Source organism: Carya illinoinensis, chromosome 11, assembly GCF_018687715.1.
Source record: "Carya illinoinensis cultivar Pawnee chromosome 11, C.illinoinensisPawnee_v1, whole genome shotgun sequence".
Taxonomy (NCBI): domain Eukaryota; kingdom Viridiplantae; phylum Streptophyta; class Magnoliopsida; order Fagales; family Juglandaceae; genus Carya; species Carya illinoinensis.
This window is the reverse complement of record NC_056762.1, coordinates 3,772,120-3,791,682: the sequence shown is the minus strand read 5'-3', so window position 1 is coordinate 3,791,682 and position 19,563 is coordinate 3,772,120. Positions and strand designations below refer to the sequence as shown.

The 19,563-nt window shown below is 35.2% G+C and overlaps 1 protein-coding gene across 1 annotated transcript; it reads right to left on the bottom strand.

The window, feature by feature from the left end:
* Positions 1-5,711: 5,711 nt before the first annotated feature.
* LOC122280901 (LOB domain-containing protein 25-like) lies at positions 5,712-8,122 on the bottom strand. The gene is made up of 2 exons (XM_043092021.1): positions 7,754-8,122; positions 5,712-6,688 (listed from the first exon to the last, which is right to left on the bottom strand). The coding sequence occupies exon 2, from the start codon at positions 6,681-6,683 to the stop codon at positions 6,108-6,110; it is 576 nt and encodes a 191-aa protein (XP_042947955.1). The 5' UTR covers positions 6,684-6,688; positions 7,754-8,122; the 3' UTR covers positions 5,712-6,107.
* Between the last annotated feature and the right edge of the window lie 11,441 nt (positions 8,123-19,563).

Genomic DNA, 19,563 nt, shown 5'->3' with positions numbered 1-19,563 from the left:
ACTTATGAAATTCAGGGGTTATAATTAGCCACATGGCAAACCTTTTTCTAGAACCTCATGCATGTGGCCTGCATGATTCAAATTAAGCTGATCGATCTACTCATGTGTGTATGTATGTGAATGTGTATATATATATATATATATGCCAATTTGATCTCTTGATAATAATGTACGTAATCATGTTGATGATAACTTAATATAACACATGACACGTAACAATCTATATATGTTTCAGTTCTCTGGTTGATCAGTACTATATTATGTGTATCTAGATCTAGGGATTGTGAAGTGTGAACACCCTTTTTTTATAGCACTAATTAAACAAAAGAAAAAAAAAAAAAGGCATTTCCATTAGATTTGAGTACTGATGATGCATTCGGCGGATCGAGCAAATTAAAAGTACAGTTCATTGCATGATATATGCATATCCTGACAATAATATATGACAATAATGATTGTGAAATATTTGTTCATTGGATCTAGCGTACATATCCTTTAATTAGTACATGATCATGTTTAGATCATTCTAATTAATTCTTAATTTCATTACAAGAAAACTGCTTATTTATGACTAATTATTTCCAGCAAAATGAGATTTTTAGTTAAAAAATGTCTGTTTTAGTCTCAAATAGTCATTTTCATTACAAAAAAATTGGTTACAAATATCCATTTTTCTTGCAGTGAATTTAGACCTAAATTAATACTATAGTTAATTATAATGTGCATTATATCACGAAATAATTAAGCATGGATAAACGTTTAATTGGTTGGATAAGGTTCTATCTAATCTTATATATAGAAGCAATAACGTATGTACTTTCCGCTATCTCCCCTTTTATATTCACAGAAAACGTCGTTTTGAATTAATAGTTATTCAATCAAATGCTTAAATATTGATGATATTCATGGCGTAAAGTTATAATTACTAGAAATTAAAACTAGTCAATGTACCTTTAGTTGGAACCCTCTCTCACTTTAATAAAAAAAATGCCTCTAGATCTGAGTTTTGTTGGAGCCTCCTTCTCCCCCCTCTCCTTCCCTCATTTGAACTCTTTTATCCTCTTTCTTTTCCCTCTCATTCTCTCATTTCTTAGTTTATTTTTCTTCTTTCAAGGACAAAAAAGTCAAATCTATAGTTTTTCGGCAACTCTCGACAGACACGAGCAACACACGAAGACTATTAGGCTACAAATCATTCATAGGATAGTGACGGTTTTGCTGAAATCACTGTGCATGGCCCTCACATGCCGCTCACAACTGCATGCGGTCCTCACACGCCACATGCCTCAGATCACCGGAATCACCACAATCAGATCTTTTCAAATCTGACTTTTGTGGTTGAAAAGAGACAACCTTGTTATCTTCACATGCCGTCAAAGTCTACGGGAGTAGGTCCAAATTGTAATCCATCATTTTCGTTCTTTTTTTTTTTTCTTATTTTATAGTAAAATTAAAAAGGGAGTTTGTCACTTGGAAGGTTTGCCTGTATAGGTTGAGTCATTCTTTTTTATGAAGGGTGAAGTTGAGTTTCTGGTTAGGCAGAGTGCTGTCTTTTAGACGTTTATCTGTAGAGAGTATCAGCAATAATGAAGACCAGATCAGTCTAGTAATATACTGATAGAGCTCCAAATAGTTGATATGGAGATATTCTCATATGTTTCGGTGATGAATATAAGTTTATTATGATAAATGAATAGACGATGACATTTCCCTAAAGAAAAGAAAACTTGTCAATGTGGTAGAATCAAACGAAAAATTTATTAATTATATATATATGGCGTATAATTGCAGTACTACGTAAAGTTAATGGCGTGAGGCCAAAAAGCGGGAGGGGAAAAGGCAGGAAGGCTGTTTGGAAACCAGCTTCTTAGTTATAATTTTTTTATTGGAATTCGTAATTTTGCATAATTTGGGATATTGTCATGTCTACATCACCAAAGTAGGGGATGATTATGATTTATAATACATGTGACCCCATTTTTAGGTTTAAAAAGTCGGTTGATGATATAAGGATCTTGCTGAAAGAGAATGGATTCAATTAATCAAATGATCGAGCCATTAATGATGGAGAAGTCCTTTACATAGTCCTACATCGAACAATATGCTTTTTTCTAAATGCTTTGAAGCATCTCTTTGATGTTGATTTTCTCATGTTGGCGTATAAAAGAAAATGGAAATTAAAAAGATCAGTATGCAAATTTTACAAATAGGGCTCATTACGTATAATATATATCTAAAAAATGTTTATGTTATAAACAGTTACTTTTGCATATCTATTATGCACTCTATTGATATAATTGGTCAAAATAATTATTTTATATTAAAAAAAGTGATGCAGCTAATCACATTAATAGAATACACAAAGAATATGTAAAAATGACTGTATGTAGAATAATTCATGTATAGATATCAACAAGCTGGGGCATGTGTTCATAGACATAGAGTGCAATTCTTTGGTAGTTGTTTCATGGATATTGGCTAGAAAATGTACAGGGTGGTATCTTTGAAACTATTGGGATGAGTTGATGTTGATGTTGGAGGGCTTTGATTTCTCTATTAAGCATTTATTTAGAGAATTGAACCAAGTAGGGGATTCTTTGGCTAAAGGTGGTGCGTTGGGACTTGAGGAAGAATAGGTTGTTCACAATTTGTTTCATTTTCCTTGGTCGATTAGAGGGCTGTATAGATTGGATAAAATGGGCACAGCATATGTTAGACGTAATTGGTAAATTGTATAGTTTTTTATTGTTAGGGGGAACTTTCTTTTGTTTTGATTGGTTTGTTATCATGTTTGAGGGTTTTTCTTTACCATAAGTGAGGGGTAATAAAGTTTATGGAGGTCCCGTCTTCTTCTAAATAAAAAAATAGCAAGATATTGTTGATTCCCGATCGTGACGCATCAAGCTAATAATAAATTCATAGGCATTACGATATACCTCCTTTACCTTGTGGTTAACTCAATGAGTGCAGCAGAATTCAAATGTCTCAAAATAAGAAACTATCTCATTTCATCTTATTTAATTATTATTTTTTTCACATAAAATATAATAAACAATTTAATTTTTTTAAATTTTAAAATAAAATTTAAATTAAAAAATTATATTATAATAATATTTTATTTAATTTTTAATAAAATATTTTATCTTATCTTACTTAAACTGCATAAGCAAACTAGCCGTTATTTATTTCTTTGTGTCAAGTTTACAGTTCATAACACAGTTCAGCTTCCAGGTAAATATATAAATGGTACACTTTTCCGTTCATTTAAAAGCCAGCAAGATAGACCACCCAAATCAGCTTGCTAAACTTCTTTCATTTCTCTGCAGGTGTACTGATATAGCTGGATTCTGGACTACTACGTTTTAATCCAACAATGATATGGGCAGGATCAACCCTAAATATTATAAGCTCGATCAGTAGTCTTTTAGGTTTTTGTTTGAACCTCATAAAATCACCAAATATATACACCGCATGCATGCGTTGGGTCAGTGCAACTGCTGTTCTTGTTACTTAAGACTTACACACTGATAGTCTGAGAGGGAGTGTAGATCAGTTCTCCCCGAAAACCAAAAAATCCAACCTAAAGGGAACAACTGAACATGTTCATGCCAGAGTCCTTTTCCCTGATTTATAAGAACCTCACGAGGATCACAAAGTGTTTTTCTTGTTGTGGGGTCATTGAGTAGAACCCGGCCCCCACAGTCTGTTCTGTTTGTCCTTTGTTATATACTTCTCTTGCAATTTTTTATCTGTTTGCTTCTTTTCCACGTCTCCGCAGAGAAGAAGATTGGTGGATTTGATGCATTCTGAACTACTGATACTATTGCAATTTCAGAGAAAATTATTAAGAAAGCCATACTTGTTCCCCTGAACTCTGAGGACTTTCTGAACCCAACAGTAAAAAGTCTTTAACTTTACTTGTTTTTTACAACTAAAAGAAATTGCAATTTGGGGTAGATATTCTGGGAGAAGGAGATCAGATGCTTAGATTTTGTGTACAAAAATATCCAAGAAAGAATAAGTTAGGCGAGGTTTTGGTGATCTCGAGGAGTGAAGTGAGAGAGAAAGAGAGGCGATGAATTGGAGGACACTGAAGACGTGACTGAGTCTCACTACTGGGAAACTTCTGCCAGACCCAGATCCAGAGAGACACCCTTGTGAGTGAAAAAGAAACAGGACAGTTGCAAATTTTCTGGATTTAATTATATGCTGTTGCGCGTGTGCATGTTTGTGGGTCGACTGAGAGAGAGAGAGACCGACAAAAGTGAGGGGAGAAACCGAAGGATTGGTCTATGCTTAATGATGATGAGCTTTGTACTGCTACAGATTGTTAGGATAAATGAATGAGTAAGAGAGTGAGAGACTGAAATGAAAAAGATGACGGTTGTAGAAAATAACTCTGGGAAAAAAACAGACACTCGTGTAAAATCATGATAAATTCTCTCTCTCTCTCTCAGGCTCAATCTAATCACATATACACTTGTCTATATCTTAAAGCTTAGAGATAGAATGACGGCTTCGGAGGTGTGGTTGCGACCTTTTTCCCTTGGAGAAAAGAGAGAATATGCTGCTGATCATTCAGAGACTGTTTCTAGAGTTGTAATATGAAACCCCAACCCTATTTCTCCAAAAAGAAAAAAGAAACCGACCTAACACTGGTTTTAGCTCACTCTTTCGGTCCTGATGATCTCACCTTTAGGTTTTATTTATTTATTCCCCTTTTGTGGTGGGCTCCTGATTAATTTGGTCGGTTTTGACAAATATACTTCTTACATGCATGCATTTATAAATATAAAATACTGATCAAGATAATATACACAGAAAAGTATAAACACACAGACAAGAATGCGTGTGCGCAACGGTGGATGCATTGAGCGTTTTACTGTTAGTGACATTTTGGCTAAGATTTCACTGTACCTTATGCCTGGGGAGTGTTGGAGGATGCATGTTAATAGTCATGAACTGGTTGGGAAGGAAAAGCAGAAAGACCCTTCATGGTAAAGAAACGACTTATCGATTGTACCCAATGAGGACAAAGACTGATGAATCACTGTTTTAGATTTTTGCTGTTTTTGAAAACAATATGCATGTGGAGCTGAGTTTCACAAAAAGAACTAAAACCCCACAAAATAACCAGATTCTCACTATGGAAAACACTGCAAGTTTTCTCATTGATACGTCAACGTCATAGCGTGATTCATATCATTTTCTTTTTGAACCTCTATGAACGTACGGTAATATCTATGTATATCAAGAATGGTTAAGCTCTAGTGGATTACATAAAGAAATTTTTTCTGAAGCCTTATGCAAGGCAAATCCTAGCTAGGTTTTCTGCAATGAAATATCAGTGATCTCCATTACATCAATTTGATCCAAAAATATTTGCATGTCTGTATGTTTGTGTAGCAACAGATGGGAATTTAAATCAATGGTCAAGTAAGTGCAACTTGGAGTTCAATTTGACATCTTTCCTATGGTTCTCTTGAAAGCAATGGCTATCAATCAGCCCAACCAGATTTGATGTATAAATTAAGAAAATGGGACAGTGGTCCTCTAGAACAAAGCAGAAGCAAAGGTGAGAATATATAGGGTAAAACAGAACTAAAGCCATAGACTTAGGCTAGAGAATCCTCTTTAAAAGATCTTCAACTAATAATTACCATTTATTATCAAACACAAACATTGACAAACACATCAACACGGCATGCGCATGCCATAGCTAGCTTGCTGCTCTAATAACACAACAAGAGATCTATAGTTTTAGCCACGCCGTACTCTATGTTCTACAGCCTTATTTAGGTCCCGAGCTCGACACTGAAACACCCACAGTGTTTTTCTTGGTTTTAACGGAATAATTATGCAGTACTTAAAGCCCACAAAATTAATTACTAGGAAACATCAGAACATAGCTGGTAATCTAGCTACGAGAGTACATGTGCAGCTAGCTAGCTAGACAACTAAGGTGGTTTTTTTTTTTTTTAAACCCGAACAGGCTAGAAAACTGAGCTAAATATATAATATACCATACCAAGAGCTTGCGTTTCTTCAGGCCATGATGCCCCAAAGAGAGAAAAGCCTCCTCCTTATTGACAGTACTCTTATTTCCATCACATACTTCCGTCCTGGCCTCCTGTGTTGATATTTCCTTCTGGGGAAGTGTCATCCCATGGAAGAGGGTAAGGGAGAGACACAGCATGCTGTGGTTGATAAAACCCTGATCCTCCTTCATTACCAATTATTCTACTGCTAGGCACAACTGGTCTTGAACGAGCTGGAGCCATATTTGGTTGAACTAGATTTACCTCGGGATGTGGAGGCAAAGCCGTTGGAATCTCATTGCAAGCATAACGTATCAAATCAGTATTGGCTTCTTCAAGTTCCTTCTGGAGCCTTTGGACTTGTCTTTGAAGGAATGAGATGGCACCAACACAGCCATAAACGGGGTCTCTTACTCGTGCCTCAGCCTCGTAGGCGAGAGAGTTAACTGCATCCTCTCTCTGGTGAGGGAGAAGCTCATTAAGGAGCTTAGTCACATTGCTTGCACCAAAGATCTTGTGAACATTGGCAAATTTTTGGGGTTCCTCTGGTGGGAAGTAGGGTGCAAAGATGCAACCTGGCATGCATTTTCTCCTTAAGAACTTGCAGGCAGCGCAAGGAGAATTGTAGGAGCTGGATGAAGCCATTTTCACTGCACCAAGATGATTGGAGTCGTAATTAACCCATTAAGTAAATTTTTTATTTTGTTGTCTTTTTTCTTCTTCTTTTTTTCAATTCAGAGTAATATATTCAATTTTTATTTATGAAGTTTTTTAAAGAGAATCTTTCTCTATGAGTATAGTAATTGCTAATTATTCCAAAAAAAATAAAGAAGAAGAAGAAAGATTTCAAATAGTACTAGAACCTAATCGCACCCCTTTTATTCCCCTCCTCTGATCTTTCCTAATATTATGTTATCTGTTACTGGAGTCACCAGCAACTTCTGCGCTAGGGTTATCTAGGGAAAGATCAGCAAAACATGCCATAATTTAATACATGCTTTCCTTGGTTGAACACCGATTTGAAGAAATTTCTGCCGGAAACCACTAATACCACTACTCCCCCTCCTCCCCCCCCCCCCCCCCCCCCCCCCCAAAAAAAAAAAAAAAAACACAAAGACACACAGATACCCAGAAAAATATACACATATTTAAGAAAATATATGCATTCCTGCGTAAATGAGGAAAATAATATCTGTCACAGCTTCCTGATCATCAATATTCTAGTTTCATTAATCTTCCTTTTCTCTCGCAATTTTAAAGAATTTTAGTTGTTAGCACTCTATATTTTTCTTTTCTCTGAAGTCTACAACAAACAAGTCGAAGAGGCAGGATTTGCCAGAGTCATATACCAGCTAGTGGCGTTCTACATAAATTCCTCAATTCTCGGTTTCCCCATTCTATGATCTCTTGTTTCAAATATCTCTCTCTCTCTCTCTCTCTTCCCGGAAGAACTCTAGTTAAGTTTGAGCTGAAAATATGTTTCGAAAGGTATGGTGCTTGTATCCTTTTAGAACTGGCAGAACGTAGGATCTGACTGGTGCAACTCGATGTATAAATTATGTTCACACAGCTTATTGGGGTATATATGAACATAGAAACTCTCTAAGCAGGGGGATCTAGTCTCTCTTTACCCTTTAGCTTACCCAAAAAACAAAAACAGGAAAACAATTATTAGCATAGAAAATGAAGCTGAAAGAAGCTAGACATATGTTTACCTGTTCGTGATTTAGGTTTCTTGATCAAATGAATAAAAAGGGAACCACCTTTTCTCTTGCTAGAGCTATTTCAAAAGTTGTTTAGTGTCCTCCAAAGATAAAGTAGCCTTAGCAAAGGAAAGATGTGGACACTGAATTAATTTTTTTTTTGGGTGAGTCGTCAATGGATCCAGAAACCCTAATGGAGGGATGTAGAGATCAGAGATAGCTGCAAAATTCGGTGACAAGAGGGAATGGAGGAGGAGCAAGGCAAAGTGTATTTAGTGGATGGAGAAGGAATGGAGGCAAAAGACAAAGGTAATAAATGGGAGGTACACTAAAAAAGAATGATGACTATGACCTTCATGCTAATAATATCGAGCGAGTGGGGATGTCTCCCATTCTCATGTCCTAATTCCTATATATTTCTCGTCCGTCGATCAACATGCACACTGTTTATTAGAAATATAAAACTAATTAATGATCCGGTCGATCCAATTAATCCGTCTTCCCCGGCTTCCCCAACACATGACTCTAACTAAATCATTAATTAATTAATTAATTAAATGGGACTTTATACTGCAATATGCACTGCTTTGCATGTCTATCTTACAAGTCCAATAGAAAATGAAAAAGAACATGTATATATATATATAATACCTAAAATATAATATGAATATGAAAAGGCATGATTAATACCATAATAACCATGTGACTTCGGTTTTGTATAATTTACAATTATAAGAACTTTTAAAAAATTAAAACCCTATTCTACTTTCATGCATGACATGATCTATTAAGGGTATACATATATATATCACGTATGTACAGGCTAATCTTGTACGTACGTTCCACTCCGCGATCGTACGTATATATGGTAGGAATGAAAAAAAAAAAAAAATACATGCAAGGATCAGCAGCTAGCAAATTAATGAGTATATATAGACGTTCTGATATAAGTAATAGATCAGCAGTAGTACCATCTGTCAATTATTTCATAGATCGAGCCACTCGATCTTCAGGAAACCCAAATTAGGATTGTTTCATGAACATCATGCATGGAGATGATCATGAGTATACATTGCCACTCAATTTTATGTACAAATTTGCTCAAAACAAACCCAGAATCATAGCATGTAGTTTAATACATGATGATATTGCAGTACCTCCTAATTTATTATTGTTCTAATTAATCAGGTTAGTAATATATATTCGTCGCAGCATATGTCCCTGACATAAAGTTTTCCCACTCCAAGAATTCGAGAGAGAGAATACCACTTGATATATAGGAGCAATCAAACAACACCAAATAATTCACAATAATATTCTTCCGGATACCTTCAAAACTCTGAAGGTGCGCGCGGGGCCTGGGGGCAGTACTACTCTATTGATGCATACATATTGAAGAAGAATCATTCATATATATATATATATATAAACAAGTTTTTGACAAAAAGTTGGAATTAAGGTCTGGGTATGGTGTGTGTGCATGACACACATACACACGACACACACACACACATATATATATACATACATACAATGAAAAAGCAGCCAGATCACATGCATGAATATTCTACGGACTAGTAAATTTTCTAAACCATGCATACTGAGATAGTATTAATATAAGCTAGAACCCTAGCTAACATCATGCAAGCGTATAAAAGCGGGCCTTGATCACCACCAAAAACCCAAAACTATATTACATAAAAGTAGCAACAGAGGAGGCGAGGAGTAGGAGAGAGAGTCATGAACGCTAGAAAATCTCAAAAAGATGGACAGCTCGCTAGCTTTTCCTTATAATTAAGTTGTTTCAGTGACCGACATAGATATTGTGCAAGTAGCTATTTTTTTTTTTTTAATATAATGATAGAAAAATCTCATACAAAATGCGAAGTTATAAAAGAAGGGGGTTTTTTATGCTGTTGTTTTTGTGATATTTTTTAGACTGGTTCAGCAAAGCCGCGCGCAAGTACTGAAACCTGCAGTAGTGCTGCTGTAATATATGTATAGGAATTAACCATATATCTTGTCCAAATTCAGTCAACTAATGCATATATATTGTTCAGAGCTAGCTGGTAAAATAACATTAACCAAATCCGATAATTGCCATATTTTGTTATTTCAGAAATTAGTTGAAATAGGCCGTATAATTTGAGAATGGTATGATCAATGCGGTTTTCTCTTCATTACAAGTGATCAGCAAGCGCCTAGCTAGCTATATATTCCGATCAACTAAAGTCATGTGAGATCATAAAGCTAGCAAGGAAAACCAGCCTTTTAAAGCATAGGTCGCCAATATTTATTATAAGTTGATTATCAACTACTTACTGATCTGATGATTATAAAGGCAGGCCTATTAATTTAGGGTTAAAGTATATTGGAATATATATTCTGTTTGGAAATACAAGAACATAATTAGGTTCTGTCTTGGGTGATTCGTTAACATTTTCCAGGATATATACTTTCGGTTAGATATTATGTATGTAAGTAGTTCATGTGCATTAATATGCCTAGATGCTAATTAAATGGCCTGGAGTATATATAAAACTTTGTATTTGCCCTCTTGAAAAAAATCCCTCTAAAGAAACTCCTTATCGAGATTAATGTATATTGCATCACAAAATAATCAAGTACTCGACATGCACCCGATACCAATTAATCATGAGTGTGCATGTACACGTGTGCCAATATATAGTTTAATTGCAAGTCTGAAAATTGGAATCCATTAATTAATTAATTGATTAATATTGATCGATCGATGCATGGTTTGAAGGTTACCATCACGGGTGGATCCAACTTTATGATCCCGAATGGATGGAGGTGACAACATGATTGTGACGTGTGTACACAATATTGGCAATGAATGAAATTGGTAGGCTATATAAGAAAGGTGCTTAAGGTAGAGTCATTGAGGTCGTTGCAATGTTGATCTAGGCCGGTTATAATGGTACTTAGCTAGTCGTGATATTAATTAGTTTGGTAAAGTTGCAATATCTCACTCCTTTTCTGAAGGGATCTCATGATGAAGGTAAATAAGTTTTAAACTACAATCATATATATTACTGAATCTTGTCAATTGCCTCCATTACTCAAACAAGAAATTAGTCCATCGATCAGCTTTTATTGCCTGCTGACTTGTGTAATTCATGTAATTCCAGTACTCCCTCCTTTAAGAAAAAAATTAACGAAACTATCTAGTACTAATAGATCATGGGGATTTAATAATATTGTAATTGTCGTCTAATTAAAGAGAAATATATATAATATATATAGTCGATCAAAAGCAAGTGTTTGGGTGGGGGGGGGGGGGGGTAACGTACACGAGGACTCAAATTCGGCCATGAGGCAGCACGTACACGGCGTACTATGGTTCGGGTAATTCTGAGTTATAAATGCATGATATATACAAGGTGGGGGAAAGAGGTCGATCGTGTGTATGATGATCACTAGGTCATGGTATGCAATTAATAAAAAGGTAGGAAGGCCGGCCGGGGTTGCATTTTGGGTACTGCATGCAGGACTACTAGACAATATATGTCGACCGTCGACGGTGGGACCTTGACAAGGAGAGATGGCTGTCCCCACTGTTTGTTAATAGTCCTAATTAGCCCTTGTCACTCCAACCGTTCTTTCATGCTACTTGTCCCCTACTCATCTATCCCCAGCCAAAGGATAAGAGTTACTGTGTAAGAGAGGGCTGGGCCGGGGGGTGGGGGACTGGGGAATGAAAGACAGCTAGCTAGCTAGCTGAAGTTGACGTATATTCTTGGGATGATCTATCATATATTGAAACGGCTAGCTCCTCACCCTCAAATTAGTTCTCAATCTCCCTCACGAGCATTATTGCTTTGCAATGTTCATTTCTAACCACATTCATTTGATTTTCAACCTCCGGCCGGCATATATATAATTGAAAGCGCACTAAGGCTTGAGAGCTTATCGTAATTTATTTGCGTTGGACCTTTGAATATATATATATATATATGTGGAAAAAGTGCCATTCATTGAACACGCACGTACGTTCATTTCTGTTCTTGATATCCTCTCTTTGCAAATAATCAATGGATCAGTTTTCATAATTATACTCTTTTATAAGGATATATATATATATATATAGAGAGAGAGAGAGAGAGAGAGAGAGAGAGAGAGAGAGAGAGAGAGAGAGAGAGAGAGAGAGAGAGAGAGTGTTTAGTAATAGACCAATTAAAGGATAAGTAGTAATTGGATTCATTCTCTTAGCTGCTAGCTAAGGGGAGTCATGGAAAGAAAATCACGATCAATTCATTTTTCAAATCATGATGCAGCTAGCCATAAATTAAATGACCTACAAATAGGTTCATTTGGATTTAGAGAGTGTTCCATCTCATCTCACCATTACAATTTTATCAAATTTTCACGTAAAATATAATAAATAATTCAACTTTTTCAAATTTTAAAATAATAATAATATTAAAAAATAATACTAATAATATTTTATTTAACTTTTATCTAAAACTATCTCATCTTATTTCTCAATCCAAATCATGATGCTAGAACAAAATAAGAGCTAGCTAACCAACTTCTCGGAGACATATAATTTACTGCATTGAGAATATATAGAGATTATGAGCCTCAAATTAATCTTACACCTATCTATTTAATATCATTAAGGTAATCATGACCGCAAACTCACGACTTCGATCTCCACCATAATGATGTATGACAGTATGAGTAGTGTGAGGCCGCTTCTGCCAATAATTAAAAAAGTTTTCTAGCTAGCTAGTTCGTTATTTTTTTCGAGTTGAAAGTATACAAAAAACTATAAATATATATATATATATATTGATGAGATCAAAATTCTTTGAATGCATGTCTTTACTCTACCAAAAAACAATTTAAAAAGAATATTCTATATACAATCATTTCACTATATACTAAACGAAATATATTAACTAAAGAAGAATTGATATATTAATCATTTAACTTAAAAATAATTTTCAAGATTTTTAAAACTCCACCAAAAACTAATTAATCACAATGATTATAATTATTCATAAAATAATACATGAAAATAAAAATACATTTTGTGTTCCCATACTCATGTTTATGATCCGTTTGATTTTGTCGTACTGATCATCTAACCCTAAGCTTGAATCAAATATATAGAAACTATAGAGAACTATATATAATCTTAATAAATATACAAAAAAATTTCAAACATTACCTGCCCCTAGTGGGCTCGTACGTGTGTTTAGACTCAAAGTAGTTAGGATACTGAGATGAGATGAGATGATTTTAAATGAAAGTTAAAATTTGAATAAACTATTATTAAAATATTATTTTTTGATATTATTATTGTTTTGATATTTAAAAATGTTAAATTATTTATTATATTTCATGTAAAAATTTAAAATAATAATAATAATAAGATGAGACACTACAAGAGATGATTTTTTGAGACAAAAAATTTTGTCTCAAAAAATGGAAATTTCGTCCTTAAAAGTTTTGGGAGACGAAAACATTTCGTCTCTATTTTGTCTCATAAAGGCTGTCTCAGAAAGTTCTTAGAGACGAAAATTGATTTTCGTGATTTTCGTCTCCGAAAAGTATTTTTAGGGACAAAATTGGGCGGAACCGGTCGAAACCGTTCGAACGGGAAATTTTTTCTGAAACAAAAAAATGTCATCTTAGAATAAAGTTCGAACTAAAATATTTTTGTTCGAACAACAGGAAATGTTAATTCGAACCAATAACCATATCTAACCAAGTCCGTTCGAACAAAAAAGTTCGTAAGCGACTTTAGTTCGAAGAAAAATATTAACTGTTTGAACAAATAATCTATTTACAGAAATCTTCTGTTCGAATAGACTTTTAGAAATGAACTTATTCGAATGAGTATTTAGTTGTTCGAACGAACGCATGGATTGTATTTCCCGGTAAGTTTAAATGGGTATATTTTTGTTCGAATGGGAATTTTTTGGTTAAAATGGATATGTTTTTGTTCGAATGTATTCATAAATGGTAATTTACCATTCGAACGGCATTGATCAAACAAAATGAAATTGATACTAATACAAATTATATACATCAAATTGTAATCTATATACATCAATTGTTCAAATGTTTATAAACATCATAAATATTAAAGGCAATTAAAAAAAACCAAATGAATTATGATTGTGGTGGTAGTGGTGGTATAGGGTTTTGGGACATCATTAATTGAAATTGTTCAAACATTTTTTGGTTATTTAATTGTAGCCTCTCTTCTAATCTTGCTTCTAAATCCGCTGCTTGATCTAATCGGGTCAGCAACTCTTTTTCCTTCGATCTCAATCATTCTATCTCAAGTGTAGCTTCCTCTAATTTTTTAGTCTTGTCGTCATTCGATCTGGCTTTAGAAGATGATGAAAATGTTAAGGATGGCTTCACGCAACGTCCTAAGCCCCTCAAATATCAAGAACGTGATCCAAGAACTTGAGAAAAGATTTGAGCATCGTTGACAGATGATTTATCAGATGGATCCGCAACAGTGTCTTTAAGAGATATCATCTTGTCCTGAAAAAAGAAAAATATTAAAATTAGTATATGTAACAAAAGTATATTTAGACAATGAAATTAAATAAACTTAAACTTACATAATTTGTATCTGCCTCAGGATTGCTCCAAACACCATCACGATTTTTATGTGCTTTAGCATACAATTGGGTCAGATCATAATCAGTAGGATTTTCTTCTTGCTGCAAAATGAAAATTAATATCATAATATTTATACGAAAAAAGTGTATATATTAAGATTTAATGGAGACAATAAGAACTAACCATCTTTTTTGACAAGCGATGAAAAGATCGAGAACCCGCGTGATGGTGTATCGTTAAATTTGATCTATTTGTTTTGTTCACTGTACTCCGTTTCTAAAAAAAAGTATTATAATTTTAATTTAATACATCTATTATATATTATTAAAAAAAAGATAGTAGCGAAATTACCTGATAAGCAGGATCTTCAAACAGATCACAAACTTTCTCCCATTCATTTGGTGGTATTGCTTGGAATGGATTTTGACGCGCCTCTATCGTAGTACTGGACTTCTGATAGTGTGCATGGCATCGACCTTTGTACCTCCGGAATGCATTCGACATGAGTTCTTCAATCGTTAGTCGATCCTCCCGCCGACCAAAATTTAGTTCAAACTCGCCCTTCAAAGAATTATAAACAATTAGTATAATTTGAAACATTCGCATTTAAATAAAAATATTATACAAAGTAACTTATTACCAGACAACAATTTTTGATGTGGTCTTTCACATCTTGGGGAACTTTAGCCCAGGATGATGTAGCCATCGGTGCATACGTGCGAGTAAGTGTACCAACATAAGAAGCAAGCCAAGCTGCCGAATCCCCAGAGCCACCGGTGTGATAATCAGATATATCAACTTTAATTTTACCCACTTTCCTTACTTTTTCTATGCAGACACCCCTCGTAATGCCTCTAACTCGGCGATGGTTTACAACAGCTATATATACAAAAATTAAAGCATATATTTTAATTAAATTAATCTTATTTAAAAGATATACAGTGAAAAAATACCTTATTCTGGTTCTGGTGACGGTGGCCCATCATTGTTGGCAGGTGAAGCACACGGGGATTCGCTAAGTGGTGGGGATGGCTCACGTGTTCTTTTGCGTTTAGGAGGCATATCTGTTTGAAATTATAATAAATTATTATTCGAACAAAATACATGAAATATTTTTATAAGAATTTTACCTACACAAATATCTGTTTGAAAATCATTCAGTATCAGTATTGCTGGACCAATCGCTTTCATCCTCAGTAGACACTTCAGTTGATTCATGTTCTTCCGACATGTCACCTTCAATTACTTCAGGTTGAACATCTTCTCTGCGCAATGGGACCATGTCATAATGGCTTAGATCAACAAATAGATTGATGCTTGATTCATTTTCTTGATATGCTTCTTCATGGTCTGGACTATCAACTTCTTCATGTGGTTTGTCTGTCTCTGGAATATAATCATATACATTTCTTAGCGCAAATTTCTCGACTATTTTCCATGGATTTCCGAACTCCGGATCATCTAAATAAGAAACTTGATTTGCTTGGCATGCGAGAACAAATGGGTCGTCCTCATACCATTTGCGAGATATATTGACACTTACAAAATATTCATCCTTACGCACTCCCAACCTAGGATTTGAGACATCCCACCAATTACATTTAAATAACCAAACCATATATCCTCCCACATACTTTAATACTATGATATCTTCCACAATTCCGTAAAAATCAATATTTTCATCCCCATGGCTTCGTTCGACAACAACCCCACAATTTTGAGTTTTCCTATATTGTTCTCTGTCTGCTGTGTGAAATCTATATCCACGCACTAAACATCCTGAATATTGGATAGCCCGCTTAGACGGACCACATGCCAAAGCATATACTTCTGGTGAGATTTCACCTGAATGTTTATTATATTTCGATGCAACCTACATAAATAAATTTTATTCTACTTATATCAATATTATATATAAATATGATGACACCTACAAATTAAATAAAGTTTAAAATACTTTCAAGCATAATTTTTTTCCAAATAATACCGTATGTTCAAACCATGAGGCAAATTCTTCTTCATGCGTCTTTTCTACGTCAGTCACATCATTCGTGCGAAGTAGTTGTATATGTTCGCTGCATATGTTAATGTGAGTTATTAATTTGTATCAATATGTACTATATTATTAGAAATGCACTTAATACTACTACCAAATTAGATGATCATCACGAACCTCAAATACTGTTCAATCTCTTCACAATTATTTAATACATACCATCGAGCTCTTTCAAACTCTCCCCCACATAGGTCATAGCCCCCTTGTGCACCTATAGGACGTACTTTCTGGGAAAACACGATAAATGCTGACGAAACTCCCATTTGTCCACCTTCATAATTTCGATCCGGTCTCGTAAATCTAGTATCAACCCCACGAAAATACATTGAACAAAATGTATGCCACTCATTATGAATATATGACTCTGCGATCGATCCTTCCGGACAAGCCTTATTCCCCACAGATTGCTTAAGTTTTTCCAAAAATCATTCAATAGGATACATCCATCTATACTGAACGGGGCCAGCAACTAAAGCCTCACGAGGGAGATGCACAGCCAAATGAACCATTACATCAAAGAATGAAGGTGGGTACAAACTCTCCAATTTACACAACATCAATGCAATGTCATCTTCCATTTTTAATAAGGCATCAACTTTCAACGTTTTACTGCAAATATTTCTAAAAAATCGCCCTAATTCTGTGATAGCTGTACGAACATCTGAAGTAAGCTTTCTGCATACACCAACTGGCAACAATTGCTGTAAAAATATATGGCAGTCGTGACTTTTTAGACCAGTTATCTTCCAATCATGAGGTCGGACACATCTTGACATGTTCGAAGCATAACCATCAGGTAATTTGATTGTCATAAACCAATCACAGAATTTCTTTCTCTCATCACTTGAAAGTGTATACCATCCAAGGGGCATATAAGCTGATGACTCAGTATCTTGCAAATGCAACTCTGATCTGATTCCCAACTCTTTCAAATCTTTACGAGAGTTGACTGTATCTTTTGTTTTTCCTTGTATTGACATCAGGGTACCCAAAATATTCTCACATATATTTTTTTCAATGTGCATTACGTCTAGATTGTGACGCAGTGTTAAGGTAGACCAGTATGGCAACTCAAAAAAAATACTTTTTTTGGTCCAATTCAATTCCACTGGTTGTCTTTTCCTCTTTCGGCATCTTGCATTCTTTCCAAATCTGTTGTCTGGGACATCTGCCAATTGAGTGAGAATATCACTGCCAGAATACTCTGGCGGTGATGACCTACGATCAACCGTTCCATCAAACATTACCCTATTGTTTCACCATCTATGATCATGAGGTAGATATCGACGATGTCCCATGAAACATAATTTCCGGCCATTCGCTAACCTCTGAGACTGTGTATCTTTGTTACAAACAGGACAAGCCATTTTTCCCTTTGTGCTCCACCCAGACAAGTTCCCGTATGCTGGAAAATCATTTATTGTCCAAAGTACTGCAGCATGCATTTTGAATTCACGCGAAGCGGCCACATCATATGTATTGACACCCTGTTCCCACAACTCTTTCAACTCTTCCATCATTGGCTGCAAATATACATCTATTTCATTTCCTGGTGACCTTGGCCCTGGAATCAATAGAGTCATCATAAAATAAGGATCCTTCATACACTTCCATGGTGGCAAATTATAAGGCATTACTATGACAGGCCAAGTGCTATGAGAAGTGCTCATGTTGCCAAATGGATTAAAGCCATCAGTTGCTAAACCAAGACGTACATTGCGAGGTTCTTCAGCAAACCATGGATACTCGTCATCAAATTTCTTCCATTGTAAGGAATCTGCAGGATGAGTGAGAAATTGATCATTTTGAACTCTTTCTGTGTGATGCCAAGTCATATCTTTCGCAACCATCCGGGAAGTAATTAATCTTTGAAGTCGAGGAATAAGCGGAAAATGTCTTAGCACTTTCTGGGGTACATTACGCTTATCTGATGTCCATCTTGACTCAAGACACACCGGACATGATTCACATTCTGCATATTGCTTCCAGAAGAGAACACAATCATTCTTACATGCATGGATGATATTATAATCAAATCCTAACCCTCGCTTCAATTTATTCGCTTCATAAAAATTTCGAGGTACTACGTTATCCTCTAGCAGAGCCTCTTTAAATAATTCAAGCAGCATATCGATAGCTTTTGCAGAAATACGACAAATAGATTTTATATGGAGCAACCTGACAGTGAATGACAACTTGTTATGACGGGTGCACCCTTCGTACAATTCTCGTTGTGCATCCTCCCATAATGATCCAAAGTCTTCATTTCCCTCAAATGACTGGGTAGATGTTCCTTCTCCAACCCTGGCACCAAATATGCCTGCGCCAAGATCTCCTAACATTTCAGTCATATCTTCTCCATTATTATAACCATCATTAGAAATATCAACATTTATGTCCTCCGTGTCGATCTCGTTACATTCATCCATCTGGTTGAGATGACTGCCAAATCTAACTTCTTGGGGAAATGGTTCTCCATGTAAAACCCAATGTGAATATTTAGAATCAATTCCATTTACGAATAAATGATCCTCCACAGCCACCATATTATAAGAACTACGGTTTTTGCACTTCTTACATGGGCATCTTATAAATTCTCGACTATCAACACTCCCACAAGCAAATTCTAAGAAAGACTTCACCCCTTGTGCATATTGCTTATAGTCTCGACCAAGTCTATCTCCCAACAACGTCCAACTTTTATCCATCTATAAAAGAAAACCACAATCATGGGATAAACACTATCATTCAACTATTACAATACATGTGTTTAATTACCCTGTACTTTTATGGTAGTTGGTCATATCTCATTCAAGAGACTATCATCTATATCGCATATATACTCAGTCTAAAACTCGTATGTCAGTAAAAATTTCGGCAGTATTTCCCTACAATTCTCCAAGTAAGCTAGTCACGATAAGTCGTCGACCCTATTCATGAGCCGAGAAACTTATGAACTACATACTCGAAGAATGTAGGAAAATGCTAAACCAAAATTTAACTTGACTAACACAGGAGTTATAACTAAGTATATATGCCATATAGATGATAAAATCCCAAACTGTCCACTTTGGACAATTCAAGAGTTATACCCAAATATTCTATAAGAGAATATTTGGCCACAACTCTCGAACAGGTCTAAGGTTTAACTGTAAGT